The sequence below is a fragment of the Sarcophilus harrisii genome, chromosome 5 (assembly GCF_902635505.1).
Source record: "Sarcophilus harrisii chromosome 5, mSarHar1.11, whole genome shotgun sequence".
Classification (NCBI taxonomy): Eukaryota; Metazoa; Chordata; class Mammalia; order Dasyuromorphia; family Dasyuridae; genus Sarcophilus; species Sarcophilus harrisii.
Genome location: NC_045430.1, coordinates 249,751,493 through 249,773,289, shown reverse-complemented (window position 1 = coordinate 249,773,289; position 21,797 = coordinate 249,751,493). Strand labels below are relative to the sequence as shown.

The following is a 21,797-nucleotide window of genomic DNA, read 5'->3' as shown; positions in this document are numbered from 1 at the left end:
CAATTACATGGAAATTATTTTTAGCACTTGTTTTTTGTTTTTAAATTTTAAGTCATGGCTGGATCAAATATATGAAGCTTCACCTGAAATAAAAAGACAGGGGAAGCAATCATGATTCCAGATAAAGTAAAAGCAAAAATAGACTTAATTAATAGAAATAATCAGAAAAACCACATTTTGCTAAAAGTTAGCACAATAAAATAATGTGTAAATTTTTTACAGCAAGTTTCTCTGATAAAGGCCTCATTGGTCAAATGTACAGGGAACTGAGTCAAATTTGTAAGAATAAGCTCCATTCTCCAGTTGATAAATGGTCAAAAGATATGATGGGCAGTTTTCAGAAAAAGAAATCAGAGCTATCTATAGTTATATGAAAAGTGTTCTAAATCACTACTGATCAGAGAAATGTAAATTAAAAAATTCTGAAGTGTCACCTCATATTGATTAAAAATGATAAAAGTTGGAGACGATAAAGGAAAAATAGGTAGATAACTAAACTATTAATGAAATTGTAAATTGTTGAAATTGTTGTTGGAATTGTGACCAAAGGATTGTAAAACTGTGCATATCCTTTGACCCATCAACACCACTACCAAGTCTGTATGCTATAGAGAGCAAAGGAAAAGAGAAAGGGTCTATACATATAAACTATTTATAGACGCTTTTGGGGGTAGCATAGAATTGAATTTGAAGGAATGTTCTTCAATTGGGGAATGGCTGAACAAGTTGTAACAGATGATTGTGATGGAGTACTATTGTGCTGTTAGAAATTACAAGGGGAATGCTTTCAGAAACAAACATGGTGAGAACTGATAAACTGCTGCAAAGTGAAATCAGAAGAAGGGAAAGGTCATTGTGCAAAACTATGTGTTAGAACTTATAATGATGACCAATGGTGAAATAGGTAGATCCTTTGATCAATACAATGATCTAAGACAAATCCAAAGGGAATCATGATAAAAAGAACAGTATCTACAACAGAACGAGAACTGATGAACTCTGAGTGCAATTTAAGGAATTTTTTTGCTTTCTTTCTTTTTCCATGTTTTTTGTTTTTTGTGATATAGCTGATATAGAAATATGTTTTGTATTATTTTGCATGTACAACTGATATCATTTTGTTTGCCTTCTCAGTCAATGAAGAAGGGAGTAGGAAGAACAGAGAATGTGGAACTCAAAATTTAAAAAGAAAAAAGTTAAAATAAATTTTTTCTTTTCTTTTTTCTTTAATTTTATTTCTTTAATATTTCCCTCCAGTTACTTTAACAAAACAAAGGTTTTTTTTTACCTTTTTTTTTTTTAAATTTTGAGTTCTAGGTTCTCTCCCTTATCCCCACAATTAAGAAATCATATGTGAAATTATGCAAAACATTTCCATAAAAGTCAAGCTGTGAAAGAAAACATAAATCTCCCACCCTAATGAAAATAAAATTCTCAAGAAAAATTAAGAGGAGGGGGGGGAAGGAGAGGGGAAGGGGGAATAAGAAATGGAGAGGAAGAGAGGAGGAAGGGAAGGAAGAGGAAGGGAGAGAATGCTTCAATCTGTATTCAGACAATCTGTATTCAGATAAGTTCTTCAGAGTAGTTGTGGATGATTGTACTTCTGAGAATAGCAAAGATATTCATAGCAGTCATCCCAGAACATTGTTTTTACTTTGTATATAGCACTTCACTTTGCTTGAGTTCATGGAGGGCTTTTCAGTTTTTTTTTTTCCTGAGAGCATCCTGCTCATCATTTCCTGTAGAATAATAATATCCCAACACAAACACACACCATAGTTTATTGAGCCATTACTCATTTGACAGGCATGTCCTCAATTTCCAATATTTTTGCCCTGAGAAGAGAGCTGTTATGAATATTTTTTGTACATATAGATCATTTTCCCTTTTTAAAAAAAATCTCTTTGGTATTCATGCCTAATAGTGGAGTTGTTAGGTCAAAGGATATGAATGAATTTATAGCCCTTTTGACACAGATCATATCTTTTGATCATTTATCAATTGGGACATAACTCTTACTTTTTATAAATTTGACTCAGTTCCCTCAGAAATGAGGTCTTATCAGAGAAACTTGCTTTGAAATTCATCTTTACAGTTACTTTTGTTAACTGTATTTCTTTCCTATCCTCTCTCCTTTAACTGTCTCTTCTCAAAAGTGTTTTGATACTGACTGTTCCTTCCACTCGTATGCCTTTTTTTTCCCTGAGGCAATTGGGGTTAAATGACTTGCCCAGGGTCACACAGCTAGGAAGTATTAAGTGTTTGAGGCTAGATTTGAACTCAGGTCTTCCTGACTTCAGGGCTGGTGCTCTATCCATTGCACCACCTAGTTGCCCCTATGCCCTCTTTTTTTTTTTTTTAATCATCCTCCCCCTTCCTATATCCCATTCCCCTCCTATTTTCCTGTAGGGTAAGATGGATTTCTATGTTCCTGTTGAGTATGTATGTTATTTCCTCTTTGAGCTAAATGTGATGAGAATAAGGTTTCACACACTCCCCTCTCCTCCCCCCTTCCCCTCCATTTCTTCTAACTGCCATAATAATGAGAAAGTTCTGAGTTATAAATATCATCCTACCATGTAGAAATGTAAACTGATAAACCTTATTAAGTCCTAGCTCCATTGCTCTCCAAAATATCATATTCCAAGCCCTCTGGTTCTCTAATTTAGAAGCTGCTAAATCTTGTATTCTTCTGACTGTAGCTTCACTGAAGTTGAATTGATTCTTTCTGGATGCTTGCAATATTTTCTCCTTGACAAGCAAGTTTTGAAATTTGGCTATAGTATTCTTGAGAGTTTTCAAAATAAAGAAAAGAATAACTGATTTTGTTAACTATTTCTTTCCTATCCTCTCTCCGTTAACTGTCTCTCCTCAAAAGTGTTTTGATACTGACTGTTCCTTCCACTCATATGCCTTTTTTTTTTTTTTTTGCTGAGGCAATTGGGGTTAAATGCATCTTAATGGAGAATAATTAGGAGGGAAATTATGGGAAGATAGACATAATTTAATCATGTGAAACATGAATGGATTATGGGAGTATACTTGGATATACTTGGATTCCTGTCATGATATAGACATTCCTTCTACCCGTGCATATTGCAATCCATTCATGCGTTTTTATCCTCTTTGTGTCCTATCCATTTGTTAAATACTTTAAAAGGGGGATGTAGCCCCTGGAGAGGCATTCATTGGAAGCCTTCCTCTAATTTTTTGACTATTTTGGAAGTTCCAGAGCAACTTGGCTAGATGGTTCTTATTCAACAATGCCTTGTCAATACTTTTTTTTTTTTATGATATATGTCCTTTATGATCTCTTTTACCCCACTTCTTATACTCAAAGTCACAGCTGTTAATACTACCTCAGGCTTCTACTCATCATATGTCCTTTTTATTATCCTTTGGCTCCCCTGCAATTTTGCCTATTCTTAGATCACTATATTCTGTGTTTTTGGAATTTAAAAAGAGATCAATTTTTGCATCAAGGAACCACTTTAGATCAATAAAAAGATTATTCTCTTTATCAAGTGCAGTTCAACCCAGCTTTCCCCTCTTATTCAGTGCTCAAGACTTTGGCCTTCTGCAGACCTCATCTAAGATAAATATACTAATGACTTGCCTATATAACATGTTGTAACCTGGGCAATATGAATTCTTCATCCATTTGGTTTTTCCTGAATGGATTATTAAATCATCTCTTTTGAGTGCTTGTGGATTTATTAAGTACCTACTATGTACCAGACATTGTGCTCATTGTTTTATAAATAATATATTATTTTTATACTATTATTCCCACTTTATAGTTGATGAAACCAAAGAGATAGAGATTGAGTAATTTGCTTAGGTCACATAGTTAGTGGTTAAGACTGAATTTGAATTCAGGTTTTCCTCTTTTTTGATTCAGTGCTTTATCCAGTATGCTACTTACCTGGTGGCTGCAATCAATTCCATACCTTGTTCTATATAACAGGAAAATTTATATGCATGTTTAGAGGTACTGAGGGGTATTTTTGTCTAAGACAGTGAATTTATTCCTGTTAAATATATTATTGTAACTTCACATTAAAAATTTGCCCCGAGAATTTGTATGAATCACATGTTCCTTGAAGAATGTTTTTAAAGGATAGCTCTATACCTTTAATTATGTATGACACATGTATATCATGGTGAAGCCTTTTGCCTAATGCTTATAATTACTATAATTATAATTAATATAAACAAGTTAGAAGAAAAGAATTAAAAATCAGTGCTACAAATTGCTTACTACTTTAGATCACAGATTATGTTATGCCAGTAGGTAAATCAGTTAAATACACCCAGAATAGCACTGAGAATAAAGGCAAAAGAAACCTGCAGTTTTCTTGCAGTGAAAACATAGCAACTACTCTCTTTTATAGCTTTTTTTTTTTTTCCTGAGGCAATTGGCATTAAGTGATTTGCCCAGGGTCACACAGTTAGGAAGTGTTAAGTGTCTGAGGTCAAATTTGAACTCAGATCCTCCTAATTTCTGGGCTGGTGCTCTATCCACTGTACCACCTAGCTGCCCCCATAGGAACTTCCATCCATGGGTACATGTCAATATTAGACTGGTCAACTGTACTTCTGGAGAAGTAGAAAATGGAGTTTATATACCAATTGTGTGGACCAGGGCTACATTTCACTTATTTTACATAGTTAACATCATAAGAAAATAAAAGCCTTGGGTGATCTTTTTTTTTTTTCTCTGCCAATTGTATTTATTTCCACCTAAGAATATTTTTGAAAAGACAGTTGTGTCTTTATAATCCAATTATGGAACAAGTCCATTTTCAAAACAGTACAATTGACGGTGAAATGTTTATTATTAAATATATGAATATTAGTTCATCAAGTCTTGAAAGAAATCAGATCAAGGCACAAGGAAAACCAGAAAGAAGAATCTTGAGACCAAAACCAATCTAAAATTATTTCATAATTTTTTTTCATCTTTCCATTAAGATCTAATCCCTATTTCTATAGTCTCATTTTCTTTCTCCTTTCTTTTTCTTTTTTCTTCAATCTTTCTTTCTCTTTCTTTTATTTTTTCTTTCTCTTTCTTTCTTTTTCTTACTTTATCTCTCATTTCCTCTTTTCTTTTTTTCTTCCATCCTTTCTTTTTCCTTCCCTCCCTCTTTTCTTCTTCCTTTTTCTTTTTCTCTTTCTTTCTTCTCTACCTCCTTCCTCCCTTCTTTCTTCCCTTGTTTCTTCCTTCCTTCCCTCCCTGCCTCCTTGCCTCCCTTTCTTCTTCCCTCCCTCAGTTCCTCCCTCCTTACATCTCTCTCCCTCTCTTCCTTCCTTCCTTCCTTTCTTTCTTTCACTTTCACCCTTTGAGTCTCTGTCCTTTGTTCTCAGTACTTATTCTCTTTTTGATTTGAACCTTTCTTCCTGGCATCACCCCCATGTCATTCTGATCTTAGAAATAGTAATATAAACTCTGAATCCTCAGTTCTATTGGAGGTCTCCAATAGAAATAAATGTTGTTCTAACACAACTCTCCTCAACTTATTGAGATTGATGTTTCATTTTGAGTCAGCATAGAAAACCCCACAAGTTTCATTTGATGACATGATATGCTGATAATTCTTTCTTCTTTGCTCCTTTTTCATCACAGCTTGCAATAGTAGACTGAGTTGTAAATTCAGTATCAAACGATATATCTCTGAATCTTGGTTCTGTTTCTTAATAGTCACATGATTTGGGACAACTTATTTAATCTCCTTGGCCCACAGTTTTTCCCTCTTGGGTAATGTGAGAGGGTTAGATTGGTTGATTTCTAGTATCTTTTCCAGATAGACTCATGCTCTGAAACTCATTCCTGTCTTTTTATTTTCTTGACTTTTCTTTGACCTTTTATTTCTTCTGTCTTTATTGAAGTATTCCACTCTGAAATGTTTTAAGGCTCATTACTATAATCTTTGTGGTCTGCTTCTACCACAGAGCATGGACTGAACATCCTTTTTGTTGTTCTGGGAGGTTAGTGGAGATGGGAAATTTTAAAAATGGTTCAGTGAGCAGTGGTTTTAGAAGACTAAGAAAAGATATGAGAGAATCAAAATGCATGGACCTGGCACAATGGATACACAGGTGAGATCTTGCCTTTACACTTTTTGTTCATATACTTTTTCCTATTTAAAATACTTCTCTTTTCATCTATCCAATGGCAAAGTTTGAATTCCTTCTCCATGAACCCTTCCTTGATTGTTACAATTAGCTCTCGAATCTTAGTATTCTCCAGTGTTCAAGGCCTGAATTAGGGTACTAATATAGGGTCTGTCAGTCCCCAAGGCATCCATGGGAAAATTTCAGGGGTCCATGAGTTTATTTTTAAATATTTTCATAACATTATTTTAGTATAGTTGGTTTTTTAATAATCCTATACATATTATTCTATGTATTTGAAAACAGTTATGAGAAGGGATCTCCAAGCTTCAATAGAGATTGCCAAAAGGATCAATGACATAAAAAATAAAGTTCAGAATCCTCAGTCTAGAACTTTTTGGGGGGCAATTATGTTCTTTATTTTTTTTCTTGTACAGTTATACTGAAGTCATTTATTTCTATATTTCTTGACTGTTTATGTTTTCATAACTAGATAGTAAAACCCATGAGAATAGGAGTAAAGACTATACCTCATAATTCTTTATATCCTTTGTGGTACTAAAGGCAGAAGAGGCAATCAATTTTTTTGATAACTTGATTTGAAAATGGCTAGTACAAAGCACACAATGGCTGCTTAATAAGAGATTGTAGAAGTAACAAGTAAATGAATTATTTCAATCACTATAGCTGTAAACTTTCAAAAAAGAGCTATGAAGACTTTTTTTCCACTGAAGACTTTTTTTAAAAAAATGAGGATTTATTTTTAAAACCTTTATGAAAAAACTATTAATTAAAACAAACACAGTAATAAATCCACTTCAAAGGCCAGTTGAAATGTCCTGTTCCCCAGTAGATCTAGTAAATGTTGAACTCACTCTATCAAGTGTCTCCCCATGGAAAATGGGACATTGTTTGCAGAAATGCCGGACAATATATTTGTGGAAGAAAGTAGAGAGATATCTCCTAAACTTTTCCCCAACAAAGGCATAAATCACTGGATTGATACAGCAGTGAGTCATTGCAAGTGTTTCCGTTATTTGCATGGCTCTGTCCAGCCTCTTGGAGCTATCACAATTGTTCAGACCAAAGAAAGATTGGAATGTGTTCAAGAGACACACAATGTTATAGGGGGCCCAGAAGAGAAAGTAAATGATCATAATCACAAAGATTAACCTCACTGCTTTATGTTTCTTCTTCTCATTTCGGCACTTCAGCAATGTTCGTATGATTCCTGAGTAGCAAATGATCATAACAACGAGGGGTAACACTAGTCCCAAAAGATTCATCTTTAGAGTTTGGAAGTTCTTCCAGAAAACATACCAATCTAATGGGAAATGAGGGCTGCAGGTGTATTGGTTGCCTTCTTTTTGAGATTTGATGAAGATAATTTCTGGGAGAGAGACAAATCCAGTCACCATCCAGGTGATGACACTTGTCAAAATGCCAAAGGTGACTGTCCTAGCTTTTAGGGCAAACACAGCGTGGACAATGGCTAGGTACCGATCGATGGTCAGGAGAATGATGAAGAATACTCCTCCAAAGAACCCCATATGATAGAATCCTGTCAGCAGCTTACACAGGACATCTCCAAAGATCCACTGATCTGCAGCATAGTGAGCCCAAAATGGGAGGGTGATGATAAAAAGTAAATCAGAGATGGCCAGATTGAGCAGATAGATGTCAGTCATGCTTTTCAGCTTTTTACATCTTATCAAGACCAGAAAAACTAGGGCGTTACCCACAAAGCCAGAAATGACCACCAGGGCATAGAGTGGGGGGAGGAGCCGTGATGCTGTGTACTTCACATCAAATTTTTGACAGGGTTCTTCAAAAAGGTATTCGTAATAGAGAGGTGAGGTTGACTCATTCTCCATCTTTCTTTGTCCTGTGAATAAAGAAAGAGATAGTCCTTTTCAAACCATAGAGTTTACTTAATGTGGCCCCTTAAATTCAAACTATCCTACAAACTAAAATTATAGTTATGTACACAAATGCATTCATACATGAGCTCTTCTTCATTTATATTTTAGTTGTAGGTTATTTACATAGCTCTGTATATATATCACTTCACATTCTGTTAGGTTCTTGAGGGAAGGGACTTACTTTGTATCCCCAATTCTACATTGTTTAATACACAAAAAGTACTTAATAATTATTTGATGAAAGAATGAGTGAATAAATGAATGGAAAATCATTGAATATTTACAGGGAAATAGATACAGAGGATGCATATCCCATCATTTGCCAGTCATGAAGGTCATGTCTAAGTTATTTAACTTTTTAGGCCTCAGTTTCTTAATCTGTAAAATGAAAGGGTTGGGCTAATTGATACCTAGATTCTCATCCAGCTTCTGACATTTCAAGAGTTGGTGAGGGTTTGCCTGTCATTTTCACAAAGCAAAGAATTCTGTTCTGTTGGGAAGTGAGATGGACATAATTTTCCACTGGCAGAAATCTGCTGGCTTTCTACAGTGACTGGGAGGGAAAATCCCACAGTTTCAGGTTAGGAGAGAGACCCCACTTCCTCGGCATGTGTTGTCTTAGGAGAATATTCATTTCAGCAGCATGTTGTAAATAGAAGGACTGGGACTCCAATTGGATTAGCTTGGAGTCTTTACAATTTAAATTAAGGGAAGAGATGCAGTCTTCTCGGCAGTTTTCTTAATTAATAGTCAGTTTAGATAATCAAGGGCATGCCATCTACTTGCTCTTTTCAACTTTCTTCAAGGGAATGATGAAAGTGTTCCTAAATTTATCAATTTTAATAGTTTCTCATTCTTTTCCATTTTATTTAACCATATTTAGGAATCCTCCCTCATGCATATAGTGGTAAAATAGAAAGGACATACATAGTCAGCACATTTCTTAGGTTTCCATTAGAAATTTCACATCCTCTTTAACCAAAAAGCTGATCTCTGCCTACACACACTTTAGGGAGTAGCATATTCTTTCTCTCCAGTCCTTACAAAGGAATGTAGAAACCTTTCTTTATCTAGGTAAAGCCACTTCAAGGAACATATGCCATGTAGAATGAGGCATATGATGGTAAAGTGGAAAGTATAATCCAGGACATACATGGCATCCCACTTCTTAGGTTTGAAATAAACTTGGAGGGTCATAAATAGAGAGCTGGAAGTGATTCTAGAGGTCACTTTGTTTTAAAGGTAAAGAAACTAAAAAAAAAGGATTAAATATTTTGTTCAAAGTCAACCCAATATTAAGTATTCAAAGCAGGATTTTAACCAGGGGTCCTTGGTTCCAAAGACAATTCTCTTTCCTGGTAGACTACCTCGCCTCCCACTTGCAATTGACTTTGCTCTACATTTAACAAAGGCTCTAACAATAAGACTAAAGCTTGTGGGTAACTTGCTGTCAGTTTTGACTTTGTAATGGTTTTCCTTCCTTTGGAGAAACAGGACCTGAGATAGATCTGGAGGAACTGGGGAGATCAGTTTAAATTTCCTGTCATACAAAAGATTATATTAAATTAAAAGATTAAATTAAGGATTCAGTAAAGTCTCTTCTCTCTGACTAGAGATTAAATTTACAATTTGTCATCTGACTGATTTTAGTCTTCAGAGTTAGCATAGAATTCTATAGCAATTGTCATTTATTACAATTTTCCTCAGACTCTAATGTGATCATAGGGAGAAATATGTCCCAAATTCTCTATTTTCCTTATGCTGATGATTTTTCCTTTAAAAAGATAATTTTGTCATCATCTTGACATATTGTCAAACACAATCTTCCCCCTATGAGTTATTTTCTGTTCTTCTCTCTGATTTTAATTTGGCTTATCCAAGCAGCATTGATAATTAGTAGGTAGAAGAGCTAAAAGATGACTTACCTGAAGAGTTTTCAGTCTGTCAGGGGAATTTCTGTTCTTCTGGCCAAGTGAACTGTGAAAATGAATTATGTATAGACAGTATAGTACCAAGTAGGAAATAATGTTTCCTGCCTTCAGAGGGAGGTGGGTTGGGTTTTTTTTTTTTTTTTTTTTTGTCTAATTAGATGAAAAAAAAGTTCTTCTTTTTATAAATAGATCATCCAATTTTGAGGGCATATGGAACATCTTGTGAAACACCCAGTCACTTGTCTTGCCAATTAGCTTCTGCTCACTGAGGGGTAAGATTCATTCTTACAAATATAAAGGGAAGGGAAGTCAAATATCTCTATGGTTCTGACTTCCTTAAACTTCATCCACAAGATGGCAGAATAAGCAGTTGATTCAGGCAGCTTGGTCCCCAAATCATTTAGGATTTTTATTTTGCAGTTTGTGGGTATTTATTTTACTTTATTTTATTTTTGCAAATGGGTAGCCCAATTGATTGATTAAGTGTTACACTAGTTGGGTTATATCAGTGTCTGGAGTGAGCCTTTAATTGCTTTGTGACTATGGTTAAGCTGGGTTACGTGTACACCCATGATCTTGTTACGGTGAAATTTCCCCAGGAGACTGAATGTCAGAGCCTCCATCTATGAGCAGGTATAGTGGGAAATGGTATAAGAAGGTTTCACTTTTAAAAATGTCAGAGTCATCTAGAGAGGCAGCTTGGAGGAATAGAGTACATAGAACTTCTAGCTGATGCTTTTTTCCCCCTTTTTATTTCCAAAATATATGCATAGATAATTTCCACATTCACCTTTGCAAAACCTCATGTACCGTATTTTTTTCTCCCTCCCTTCTCTTCACCCCCTCCCTTAGACTAGCTGATGTTTTTGAGAAATCGTTTTCTTTATCTGCAAAATAATGATAATAAAAATTGCCCTTATGAGGAAAACACTGGGTGAGCTTATCAAGGAGTTAGAATTATTAGAGGCATTAACCCTGGCCATCTGATCAATTAGCTTTGATCAGTACCTTCAGGATGACCCACATTATATAGCATGTTTTAAAGGACCTCAAGGAAGTAGTAGATATGCTTCCTCCCTTTAAGTAGCTTGTAATCTTAGTTGCTAAGGCTAAATAATTTATGTAAAACAACTATTAGAGAATATTTGTCATTGGTAAGGGAAGCATTGGATTGAGCGTTAACCCTTGGAATAGCGAAGACCTGAGTTCAAATCTTCTCTTGGACACTATGTGACCTAGGCAAATCATTTAACTTCTCTTTGCCTCAGTTTCTTGATCTGTAAAATGGGGCTAATAATAGAACCTATTTTCCAGGGTGGTTATAAATCTCAAATGTGATAATATTTGTAAAGTACCTAGCAAACCTTAGAGTAATTTATAAATGCTACTTACCATTAACATTATTAATCTTATCAATAATAAGAGATAGGGATTATATTACAGGATTGTTGTGAGGATGAAATGAGAGAAGCTAAAGTGCTTTTGCAAACCTTAAAGTACTATATGAATGATAGCTCTTATTATCATTGACAAAAACAAGAAAGTAAAACATCTTACTTATCTGATAGCCACTAATCTGGATATCCAAATGAATCTGAAACTTCATGAAGCACAGTTGAGAAGATAGCATGGTGTCATAGTGCAGAGCTTTTTAAACTTTTTCCACTCATGATCCCTTTTCTCCTCTGAAATTTTTACAAGACCCCAGGTATTTAGGTATATAAAATAGGTATACAAAGCCAACCATTTACTGATAATAAGTCATAAAGAAATTTATTTTAAAAAAGTTTTTTGGTATACGCATACTTTTACCATTTATTAAAGACAAAAGCAAATTTGCATATTAATAAGATGGATGTGCTTGTTTATTTTTGTATAAACAATTCAGTCTTGGAGAAATATTTGATACCTTTTGCTGTTGCAAATTTTTTTTTTGCCATCCCCGGATTCAATTACACTATCCATATGGGATCTCAACCCATGGATTAAGAAGCTTTGTCATTGTAAGGAAGGTCAGTAGTTCTCCATTGCTAGAGGGTCTTCAAATGACTGAAAATTAATGGTTTGTAAAGAAAATTCTTCAGGTATTTGTTGGACTAGATAATATCCCTAGTCCATTTCAGTTTTGAAATTCTATGACTTTCATGATTATAGAAAAAAAAAGACAGAATTGACATGCTGGGAATATAGGTTCTGGATCTGGTTCTCCCACCCTCCAGTGAAAGAAATATTAAGTAGAAGTATGTATAGTATGTTTATAAATGTATATCAAATGGTTTCCTTCTTTAGTACCAGGTGAGGAGGGAGGAAGGGAGATAGTTTAAAATTATGAATATAAACAAAAATAAATTTAAAAAAACCTTTTTAAAAGGAAAATTAAATTCCATCTGATAGAACAAACATTTTCACCTTTTAAGATCTTTTTGATCACTGATTTTATTGTCTTTCTTAGGTATCCCTTCAAGATTTATATAATCTTAAAATTTGAGAAATATGTCCTTTGAGTCTGTATCTAAGCCATTGCTTAAAATTTGAGAAAGTAGGACACCCAAGCAATTTTTCTAAGCTGCAGAACAATTTCCAATTTGCACCAGTAGGGGGAGTTTCCTCAATAGGAGTTTCCGACCCACTCATAGAAAAACCTCTGCCCTCTCCCCACTCACTCTCTTACCCAACTTCCATTTCTTCTTCCAAGTGATTTTTAAACTTAGATAATGAATTTCTTGGAAATTTATGGCTGTATATCATACTAAATATTAGTATAATTACATTTCCTGCCAAATTCTTCTCTAGTAGTTTTGTTGAGAAATGAGTGCCTTTCCCAGTAATCTATTCTTGGGTTTATCAGATCTTAGACTACCATATGCATTTGGTTCTATTTCTTGTTTATTTAACTTATTTGATTTTTTTGAAATAAGGTATACAATTATTTTGATAAGCATTGATTTATAGAGTAATTTTAGGCCAAAAAGTATCATTCTCCATTCTCTCTTACTTTTTTCATTATTTATTTTGATGTTCTTGACCTATAATTTTCCACATACGAATTTTGCTATTATTTTGTCTAATTTCATAAAGTATCCCATTGATATTTTTTATTGCTATGAAATGACATTTTTTGATTAAGTTGGGTGGTATGGTCGGTCACACATTTGTGTTTTGGTTAGCTATCTCTCAAATATTTGATACATTTTATTGTGATTTTTAAATAGTGTTTCTCTTTCTGTTCTTTTTCCTCGTAAAAATAATATAGAAATAATATTGATGAGTTTGTGGGTTTATTTTTTATTGTTACTTTGTTAAAGCTTTTTTGTTTTTTTTGTTGATTTTATTGGATTTTCTAAGCAAATCATCATATCATTTGAATAGACTCCTTTTAACTTCTTTTTGTCCAGTGTTCTTCCCCCTTTTTTGCCTTATTTTGAGTTCTTCCAGCAATTCTTTTTAGACATAAGAAAAATTCACATTTTTCTATGAGACTTTAGATGTAGCAGTTTTGACTTGTCGTCTTTTGAGTTTGTATTTTTATCTTCCTTGTGATCCTAGTACCTTTCTATGGTCAAGATTTTTTGTTGTTGTTGTTTGTCATTTTCCCAGTTTATTTCTTGACTTTTAACTTTATGTTAAAGTTCAGTTCGGCTCCCAAGATCGTGGGACCACTATCCCAAGTGTCAGGTTTTTTTTTTGTTTAGCTATTTTCAGAGTTAGCTGTGGGGAGATTGTGATTTTTAGTTCTTCTTTTAAGGAAGTGTATTTATTTCTCTCCTGGCCTATGTCCTAGTCTATGAATGACCACAAATACCATGGAACCATGACTAACATCCCTACTATCTTGGGTCCCCAAGATATGGTGTGGTAGTGTTCCTCCTAACCCTAGGATTGGGACCCAGGCCACAATCTGGATCCACATATGGACAATGCAACAGAATCCTGCCCAAGTGCTAGCAAAGAGATTCTTGTAATCTCTTTCTAACCAATTGTCTGACCCTTTTACCATCTGTGGGCTGAGAGCTCTGGAAGCCACTGATGCTATTGCTGTTTCAGTCATTCCCAAGATCTGCTTCTAGTTTGCTGGGATGTGGTCTGGGCTCATTCTCACCCTTGTATGACAGACCTTTCCTATCAACATTCTAAGTTTTCTTGGAGTGGAAATTTGTTTTATTTAATATTTTTTGTGGGTTGTGCCACTACAAAATTTGTTTTGAAACATTATTTTTAAATTTGAGAGAACTCAGGTAAGTACCTGTTTTTTTAGCTATCTTGACTTCATCCCTGTACTGAATGTTTCAAAATGGATAATGTTATAGGCAACTCAAACTCACCATGTCAAAACTGAACTAATTTTCTTCCTCTGAAAACATACCTTCCTTTCAAATATCCCCTTCCCTGTTATGGCTAACATCATCCTTCTAGTCATCTAGGATTGTAACCTCAGGATTTTCCTTGAGTCCTTTTTTCTCACCCCATATATACATAAGTTGCTACTTATCTTCACAATATCTTCACATATCTTCACAATATCTCTCCCATTTATTTCCTTCCATGCTTTGATTCATATTCAGTCTCTATATTTCTCTCCCTAGATGTAGTTAGCACTTTCCATCACAAGTCTAATGGAATTGCCTTGAATTACCAAATTATTGAAAAGAGCCAAGTCCATCATAATTGATCATCACATAATCTTGTTACTGTGTACAATGTTCTCCTAGCAAAATATTATTTTTCCATTTAAAAAAAGAATGGAAAGATTATGTGATTCATTTCTTCCATGCTGCTTCCAAAATCACATTGATTTAGAGATTGAATGAGCCTTATTTGTGATTCCTGTATGTTGGCATCCTATGTTTTCTGTTGATCTTTACTTTTTCTTCAGTTTTATCTAGCTGTCTTTTTAAAATATAATTTCTTGAAACATGGTATTAAGACTCTTTCTAAATATTTTTTTTTCTGGGAGTTTTGTCTAGTTAATTGTTCTGCTTTTTATTAATTATTTTGTTTCCATTAGAATTATTGAATTCTTCAGAGATTCTAACATCTTAGTAAGAATCTCCACCAATTTTTTTGAACTACTGAGTCTCTTTTATTTGTGTATTTTTCACTACTCATCCATTGATTTTTTATTTTTCTTCTTTCACTAATTTCTTCCTTAACGTCTCCATGCTACTTAGCTTTTCTGAAGAGTTATATATTAGTTCCATTTTTGTTCCAGAGACTTTTTCCCTTTATTTAGTTTTTTTCATCCCAAACTACTCCTTGTGTGGTGTTGCTCTCCCCTTATCTTTTGCTTACTTATTTCATAAGTTGATTCTCCTTTCCTCTTTCAGTGAGGACATATTCCCTATGAAGGTTTTTGTTTTTGTTTGTTCTTTTGCATTGGTACATTTCTTGCTCCTTTTTTAATGATGTGGAGGAATTGGGTTCGAACATGGGCACTTGTTCCACCATATTTTTCTTCTCTCCAATCTCTCCTTCCTATTCCATAAAGCTTGCCTATTCAGTTTTTGAGTAGTTGAAAGTGATCTCTAATCAAAATTGAAAAAGATATGAAGTAGGAAAGAATGGATGAAAATGAACAAAAAATGTTTAAAAAAAAGGCAAATGCAGTCATAATATAGTACAGAAGAAACCTAACTTAAGGAAAGTTCACATGAAAAAAAAATCAGCAAAGCTTTTATTTGACAACAAGCTCAATACAAATCAACAGTATGATTATATTAACAAAATAAATTATGATATTTTAGTTTGCATCAATGGGAATAATAATGCCCCAACTTCCATTGGGGCAACTCCTTGTCTCATTACATTCCATTATGCTCAGACCAAACCTAGAGTGTTAGAGGTTAGTAGTGGAAGACAGATTTTCACAATGTCATTGACAAACTGGAACATATCTAGAAGACAGTTATTAGACTGAAGAGGCTGAAAACATTATATGAGGAAAGCTGAAGGAGCCAGTTATGTTTTACTAAGAACAGAAACTTTATGATTTTCCTTTATTTCAAACAGCTCCAGAAGGCAGAATTTAGACTAATAAGAGGAATATTTTTAGCTCAATATAAGGGAGCACTTTCTAACAATTAGAACTCTCTAAGAACCACCTCTTAAAGTTGTGAACTCCCTGTCACTAGAATGATGTATGCAGATTGCATTTCATAGGGTTATTTTCAAAAAGAGAGTCATACTGGATCAGAGACTGGACTAGATGGCTCTTCTAACTTTAGAATTCCTTGACCTAAACACTTTGGTGACATCTGTTTTCTTGATTAATGATTTCCTCCAGGGATCTACCATTTTAGGAAGAACTGCAGTCATATTTCACCTCACTCACATCTGCACCCAGTGTCCAGACTTTTCTTTGCCTGTTGATTTGCATTTGTAGAATGCAAATTCTTTCTTTTTTATTATAGCTTTTTATTTACAAGATACACACATGGGTAATTTTTCAGCACTGACAATTGCAAAACCTTTTGTTCCAACTTTTCCCCTCCTTCTCCTCACTCTCTCCCCCAGATGTCAGGTTGACCAATACATGTTAAATATGTTAAAGTATAAGTCAAATACAATATATGTATACATGTCCATACAGTTATTTTGCTGTACAAAAGAATTGGACTTTGAAATAGTGTACAATTAGCTTATGAAGGAAATAAAAATTTCCTTCATGTGGTGTTCATATGTAGTGGTTCATAGTCACCTCTCAGAGTTCTTTCGCTGGGTGTAGCTGGTTCAATTCATTACTGCTCTATTGGAACTGATTTGGTTCATCTCATTGCTGGAGATGGCCACATCCATCAGAATTGATCATCATATAGTATTGTTGTTGAAGTATATAATGATCTCCTGGTCCTGCTCATTTCACTCAGCATCAGTTCATGTAAGTCTCTCCAGGCCTTTCTGAAATCATACTGCTGGACATTTTTTACAGAACAATAATATAGAATGCAAATTCTCATAGAAACCTCTGTTCTAAGTCGATGCTCTTTTGATTGAGGTTTCCCTCCCGAAGGCTATCATTTCAAGAAGGAACTCAGTCAAGTTTCACCTCTCTCATGTTTGGACTCAGTCACTAGACTTGTTCTTTTTTTCCCGATGCCTTATCCTGACATGGGTACCCATTCCCCCACTTTCTAGCTTTCCTATATGTGTTATCTTTCTTCAGTGGAAGATTAATTTCTTGAGGGCAGGGACTGTTTTTTGGCTTGTATTTGTATGCATAGAAGTATCCATACAGTGAGTACACGCTTTCTCTCTCTCTCTCTCTCTCTCTCTCTCTCTCTCTCTCTCTCTCTTTCTCTCTCTCCCTTTAGACATTGAGCAAATACCATGAAATCAAGTTATTTTTTTCAGCAAAAAGTGAAATTATTTCTGAGATCTTTATCAATAATATATATTTCTTGACAAATCTCCCCTTCTAGTTTTTTCTGAGTTCCTTACCAAATGATTCCAGGATCCTATGAACATCTAACATTTCCCATGTAGTTACTCCCTTTTTAGAAATTAAAAATTTTTTTACATATATATTAATTTTTTAAATACGCATTTCTTTATGAATCATGTTGGAAGAGAAAAATCAGAACAAAAGGGAAAAACCTCTCATGGTTTTTCTCTCATGGAAAAAAAAGAAATAAAAGTGAAAATAGCATTATATTGATTTACATTCTATCTCTATAGTTCTCTTCCTGAATGCAGATGGTGTTTTCTGTCCAAAGGTTACTGTATAACTTCTATAACTTTGTATAACTGAACCGTTGAGAAGAACCAAGTCTTTCAAAGTTGATCATCTCACAATCTTGTTGTTACTGTGTACAATGGATTCCTGGCTTGTTTCACTGAGCATCTTGTAAATTTTTCTAGGTCTTTCTAAAATGAGCTTGTTCATCATTTTTTATAAAACAATATATTCCATTATTTTCATACATCATAATTTATACAGCCTTTCCCTAATTGATGGGCCTCTAGTAATTTTTCAATTCTTTGCCAGCACAAAAAGAACTGTTACAAATATTTTTGCACATGTGGATCCTTCTCCCCTGTTCTACAATTTCCTTAGGATACAGACCCAATAGTGGCACTGCTGGGTCAAAGAATATGAAGTTTTATTTCCCTTTGGGCATAGTTCCAGATTGCTCTCCAGAATAGTTGGATCATTTCACAATTTCATCAACAATGCATTAGTGTCCAGTTTCCCCACATCCCCTCCAACATTTATCATTATCATTTCCTGTCATCTTAATCAATCTGAGAGGTGTGAGGTGGTACTTAGAGTCATTTTAATTTGCATTTATTTAATTAATACTGATTTAGAGCTTTTTTATGTGTATAGACCTACAATTTAATCAACTGAAAACTGTCTTTTCATATCCTTTGATCATTTATCAGTTGCAGAATGACTTGTATTCTTATAAATTTGACACAGTTCTTTATATATTTTAGAAATGAGGCCTTTATCAGAAACACTTGTAAACATTTCTCTCCAGCTTTGTACTTCCCTTTTTAATCTTGTTTGTATTGATTTTGTTTGTGCAAAAACTTTTTAAATTTAATGTAATCAAAGTTGTTCATTTTGTCTTTCATGATGTTCTCTAATTCTTCTTTGGTCATAAATTTCTCCCTTCTCCAAAGGGAGATCTTCTCCAAAGATCTGATAGGTAAATTATCTCTTGCTCTTCTAATTTGCTTATGGAATCACCCTTTATGCCTAAATAATATATTTATTTTGACCTTAATTTGTTATGGGATGCGAGATATATTTCTATGCTGAATTTTTCATGAGTTATTATCTTCTTGATATGATTAAATAATTATTAGCAAAGCAATCATGGCAGAATGTGTAAAGAATTGGTCTTGGAATGAAAAAGACTTGGATTCAAATCCCATCAGTTCTCATAATAGGGGCTGGTGATGTCTGGGGATCTTCATAAAATTTGTTGACTTCATAGCTCTGGGACCAACTCTAAGCCTATTAGAAAATAAAATGAGGCAATATTTATTTGCTTATTATTTATTCATCTATTTTATTTATTAACCATCCATTTCTTTCTTTCTTTATTCATTCATTCATTCAATTGGTGTTAAGTGATTAACCTAGGATCACATAGCAAGTAAGTATTAAGTGTATGATTTAAACTATGGTCCTCCTGATTTCAGGACCAGTACTTTATTTCCTGCACCATATGTTTACTTCCTGAAGTGACATTTATATAGTACTCTGCCAACCTTGAAGTGCTACATAAATCCAGCTGTTGTTTATTAAGTCATAGAGCATTTTGAGATCTATCTATCTGTCTATTTTGAGGGACTGTCCATTGCAATAAAAATCACAGACCTCTGAAGTCTTCCTTAAGGCATGGAAGTGTGATTTTCATGCACTCATTTAAAGGCACGTAGATAACAAGTTACACCTAAGCACAGATTCCCATTCTATTGTCAGTCTAGATCTAAATGGGATCTAGATGTTTTGTTTTGTTTTGTTTTGTTTTTTAGCAGAAATCGCTTCAGATTTTTAGCATAATCTCCCAAAAGGAAGGCAAGGCAAAAAACACTTATTCAGTACTTACTGTATGCCAGCCACTATGCTACGTGCTGGGGATCCATATATGAGCGAAAAGAAAAATAGTCCCTCTACTCAAGGAGTTTCCATTCTAATGGAATATACCTATCTGGCAATATCACAAAAAACATGGAGATATTTTGTCAGATTGATTCTAGAGAAATGGAAACTATCCCTGATTTACACTGTAACATTAAAGGTTTCATCTACTGAAATTTCACTTGGAGTTAAATATTATTTGGAAAAAATTAGATCCTTCTTTTTCGATTCTTCTGTCTTTTGACATAAGTGGTATTGCTAGGATGGAGAGATTCTAAGGTCTTTTTTTTTTTTGATTTCTAGCACATGCTAATACATAGTAAATACTGAATAAATGGTTATCCCTACATCAGAGACAGAGTCCTTAGAGGATGACACTCTTCATCTCAAAGTTCTCACCTTGGGTCCCCAAAATTCTGGTGGATAAGTATCTCATGTGTGAGCTACCAACTGTCTAGCTACAGACATGCTTCATTTTATTCCCTGGACAGCTCCTTGCTAGTTGTTTTTGTGCCTCCAACATTTATATGGATCCCCCTTCTCTCCCTAACTTTCTAGTTCTGAAACTAGAATCAAATCAATTACAGTCCTGGCTGGCACCCTATGGGAGAGACAGGAGGTAGCAGATTCAAGGCAGGTCAAACCACTATCACCACCTTGACCACCAGATTTTACAGCCACAGCTACTGAAGACCCAATAAAGAAAGTTCTTGTCAGTAAAAATTGCTTAATATTTCAACTTAAAAAAAACAGATATGATTTTATCAATGAAAATAACATCAGGGAAGAGCTATGACCATCTGCTTTGCTTTTCTTTCCATCTGACTTGCAGCTGAAGCCTTCCTGTTTGTTGCTTCTTCATTAGAATGTGAGCTTCCAAAAAGGGATTGTCTCTACCCGTATCTTCAGAATGTGCTTCACAATTCATTCTTCATAAGTGCTTTATTCATTCATTTGTTCATTCATTATGACTTGAAAAGATGTGCTATATTCCCTATGGCCCTATTCATCACCCCAGAAACTTTTAAAGCCAATGTATCTCTCCTTGTCCACCACTTCTATATATGTTGTCTCCCCATTTCAGGATACTTGAAAGCAGGAATTAGTCTTTGTTTTCATGTTTGTACGCCTGGAGATTAGCACAATAATATACATTCATTCATTCATTTATTCATTTGTTCATTCAACGGAATAGCATAATAAAAAGAGAGTGAGTTCTACTTCACAGTACATAATAACACCATTGAACAGTTCAAATATTTTTGAACAAAATTTATTTTTTATTATAATCAAAATTGAGAAACTAATTTGTTAGGAGAGTGCCAAGCTTTGTTTAGTACATTTTAATTCAATATCCCCCAAATTTGTGTAATTAAATGAGGAACTCCAAGTGGAAGTTTCAATCTGAGTCTTGCCAACATCCAACCAATGATCCACAATTCTGATTCATGATAAATGATAAAATCAGCTTTGAATAATAATGACATAAGAACTTCCATTTATAAAGCACTTAACATTTTAATAAAGTATTTGTCCCTTCATTATCTCATGTGATTTTCACATTGTTCTTCAAGGTAAATAATTTAAATATTATCTTCCTCATCTTTAAGTTGAGGAAACTGAGGGCAGAAAGTGACAAGAATGATGTAATTTGCCCAAGATCATAGGTAAGTTATTTAATCCAGTACTAGAATCCAGATCTTCTTCTTTTTTTGGTGTGTGTGTAAGTATGTAATTGTATATATTTATATAGGTATATGCCTGTATATATACACACTTACATACATATATTTACATATATATGTATTTGATGCTTTTTAAATACACTATAATCATTTCCTAATAACAGCCTCCTTCTCCACTTCCCTACTTCTCTAACCAGTAGAAATTTCTATTGCAACATCAACAGAGAAGGAAAAATGGTGAGGGAAAGCCAACTGACTCAGAAACATCTTCCCACAATGTATGCCACAATTTATACCCATAACTACTAAGTTATTCTAAGAGAGTGAAAATATTATTGTCATCAGTCTTCTGGAGTCAAGATGAATTGAGAGCTTCTAATTCACCCACAGTACATTGGATTTTATTATAAGAAAAATTTATCTTAGCTCTGTGCTTATGTACTTAAGAGTTCTTAATTTTGTAATTTTCAATTGAATTTCATGCCCTAGTCCAAAGACTGACTCAGAAAAAATTCTGAGCAAGGCAAAGAGAAAGAAGGTCAAGGAGAGAAGGTAG

At 34.2% G+C, this 21,797-nt stretch overlaps 1 protein-coding gene across 1 annotated transcript; it reads right to left on the bottom strand.

The window, feature by feature from the left end:
• Positions 1 to 5,287: 5,287 nt before the first annotated feature.
• LOC100913351 (C-C chemokine receptor type 5) lies at positions 5,288 to 10,218 on the bottom strand. The gene is made up of 2 exons (XM_003771978.4): positions 9,962 to 10,218; positions 5,288 to 7,999 (listed from the first exon to the last, which is right to left on the bottom strand). The coding sequence occupies exon 2, from the start codon at positions 7,986 to 7,988 to the stop codon at positions 6,933 to 6,935; it is 1,056 nt and encodes a 351-aa protein (XP_003772026.2). The 5' UTR covers positions 7,989 to 7,999; positions 9,962 to 10,218; the 3' UTR covers positions 5,288 to 6,932.
• Between the last annotated feature and the right edge of the window lie 11,579 nt (positions 10,219 to 21,797).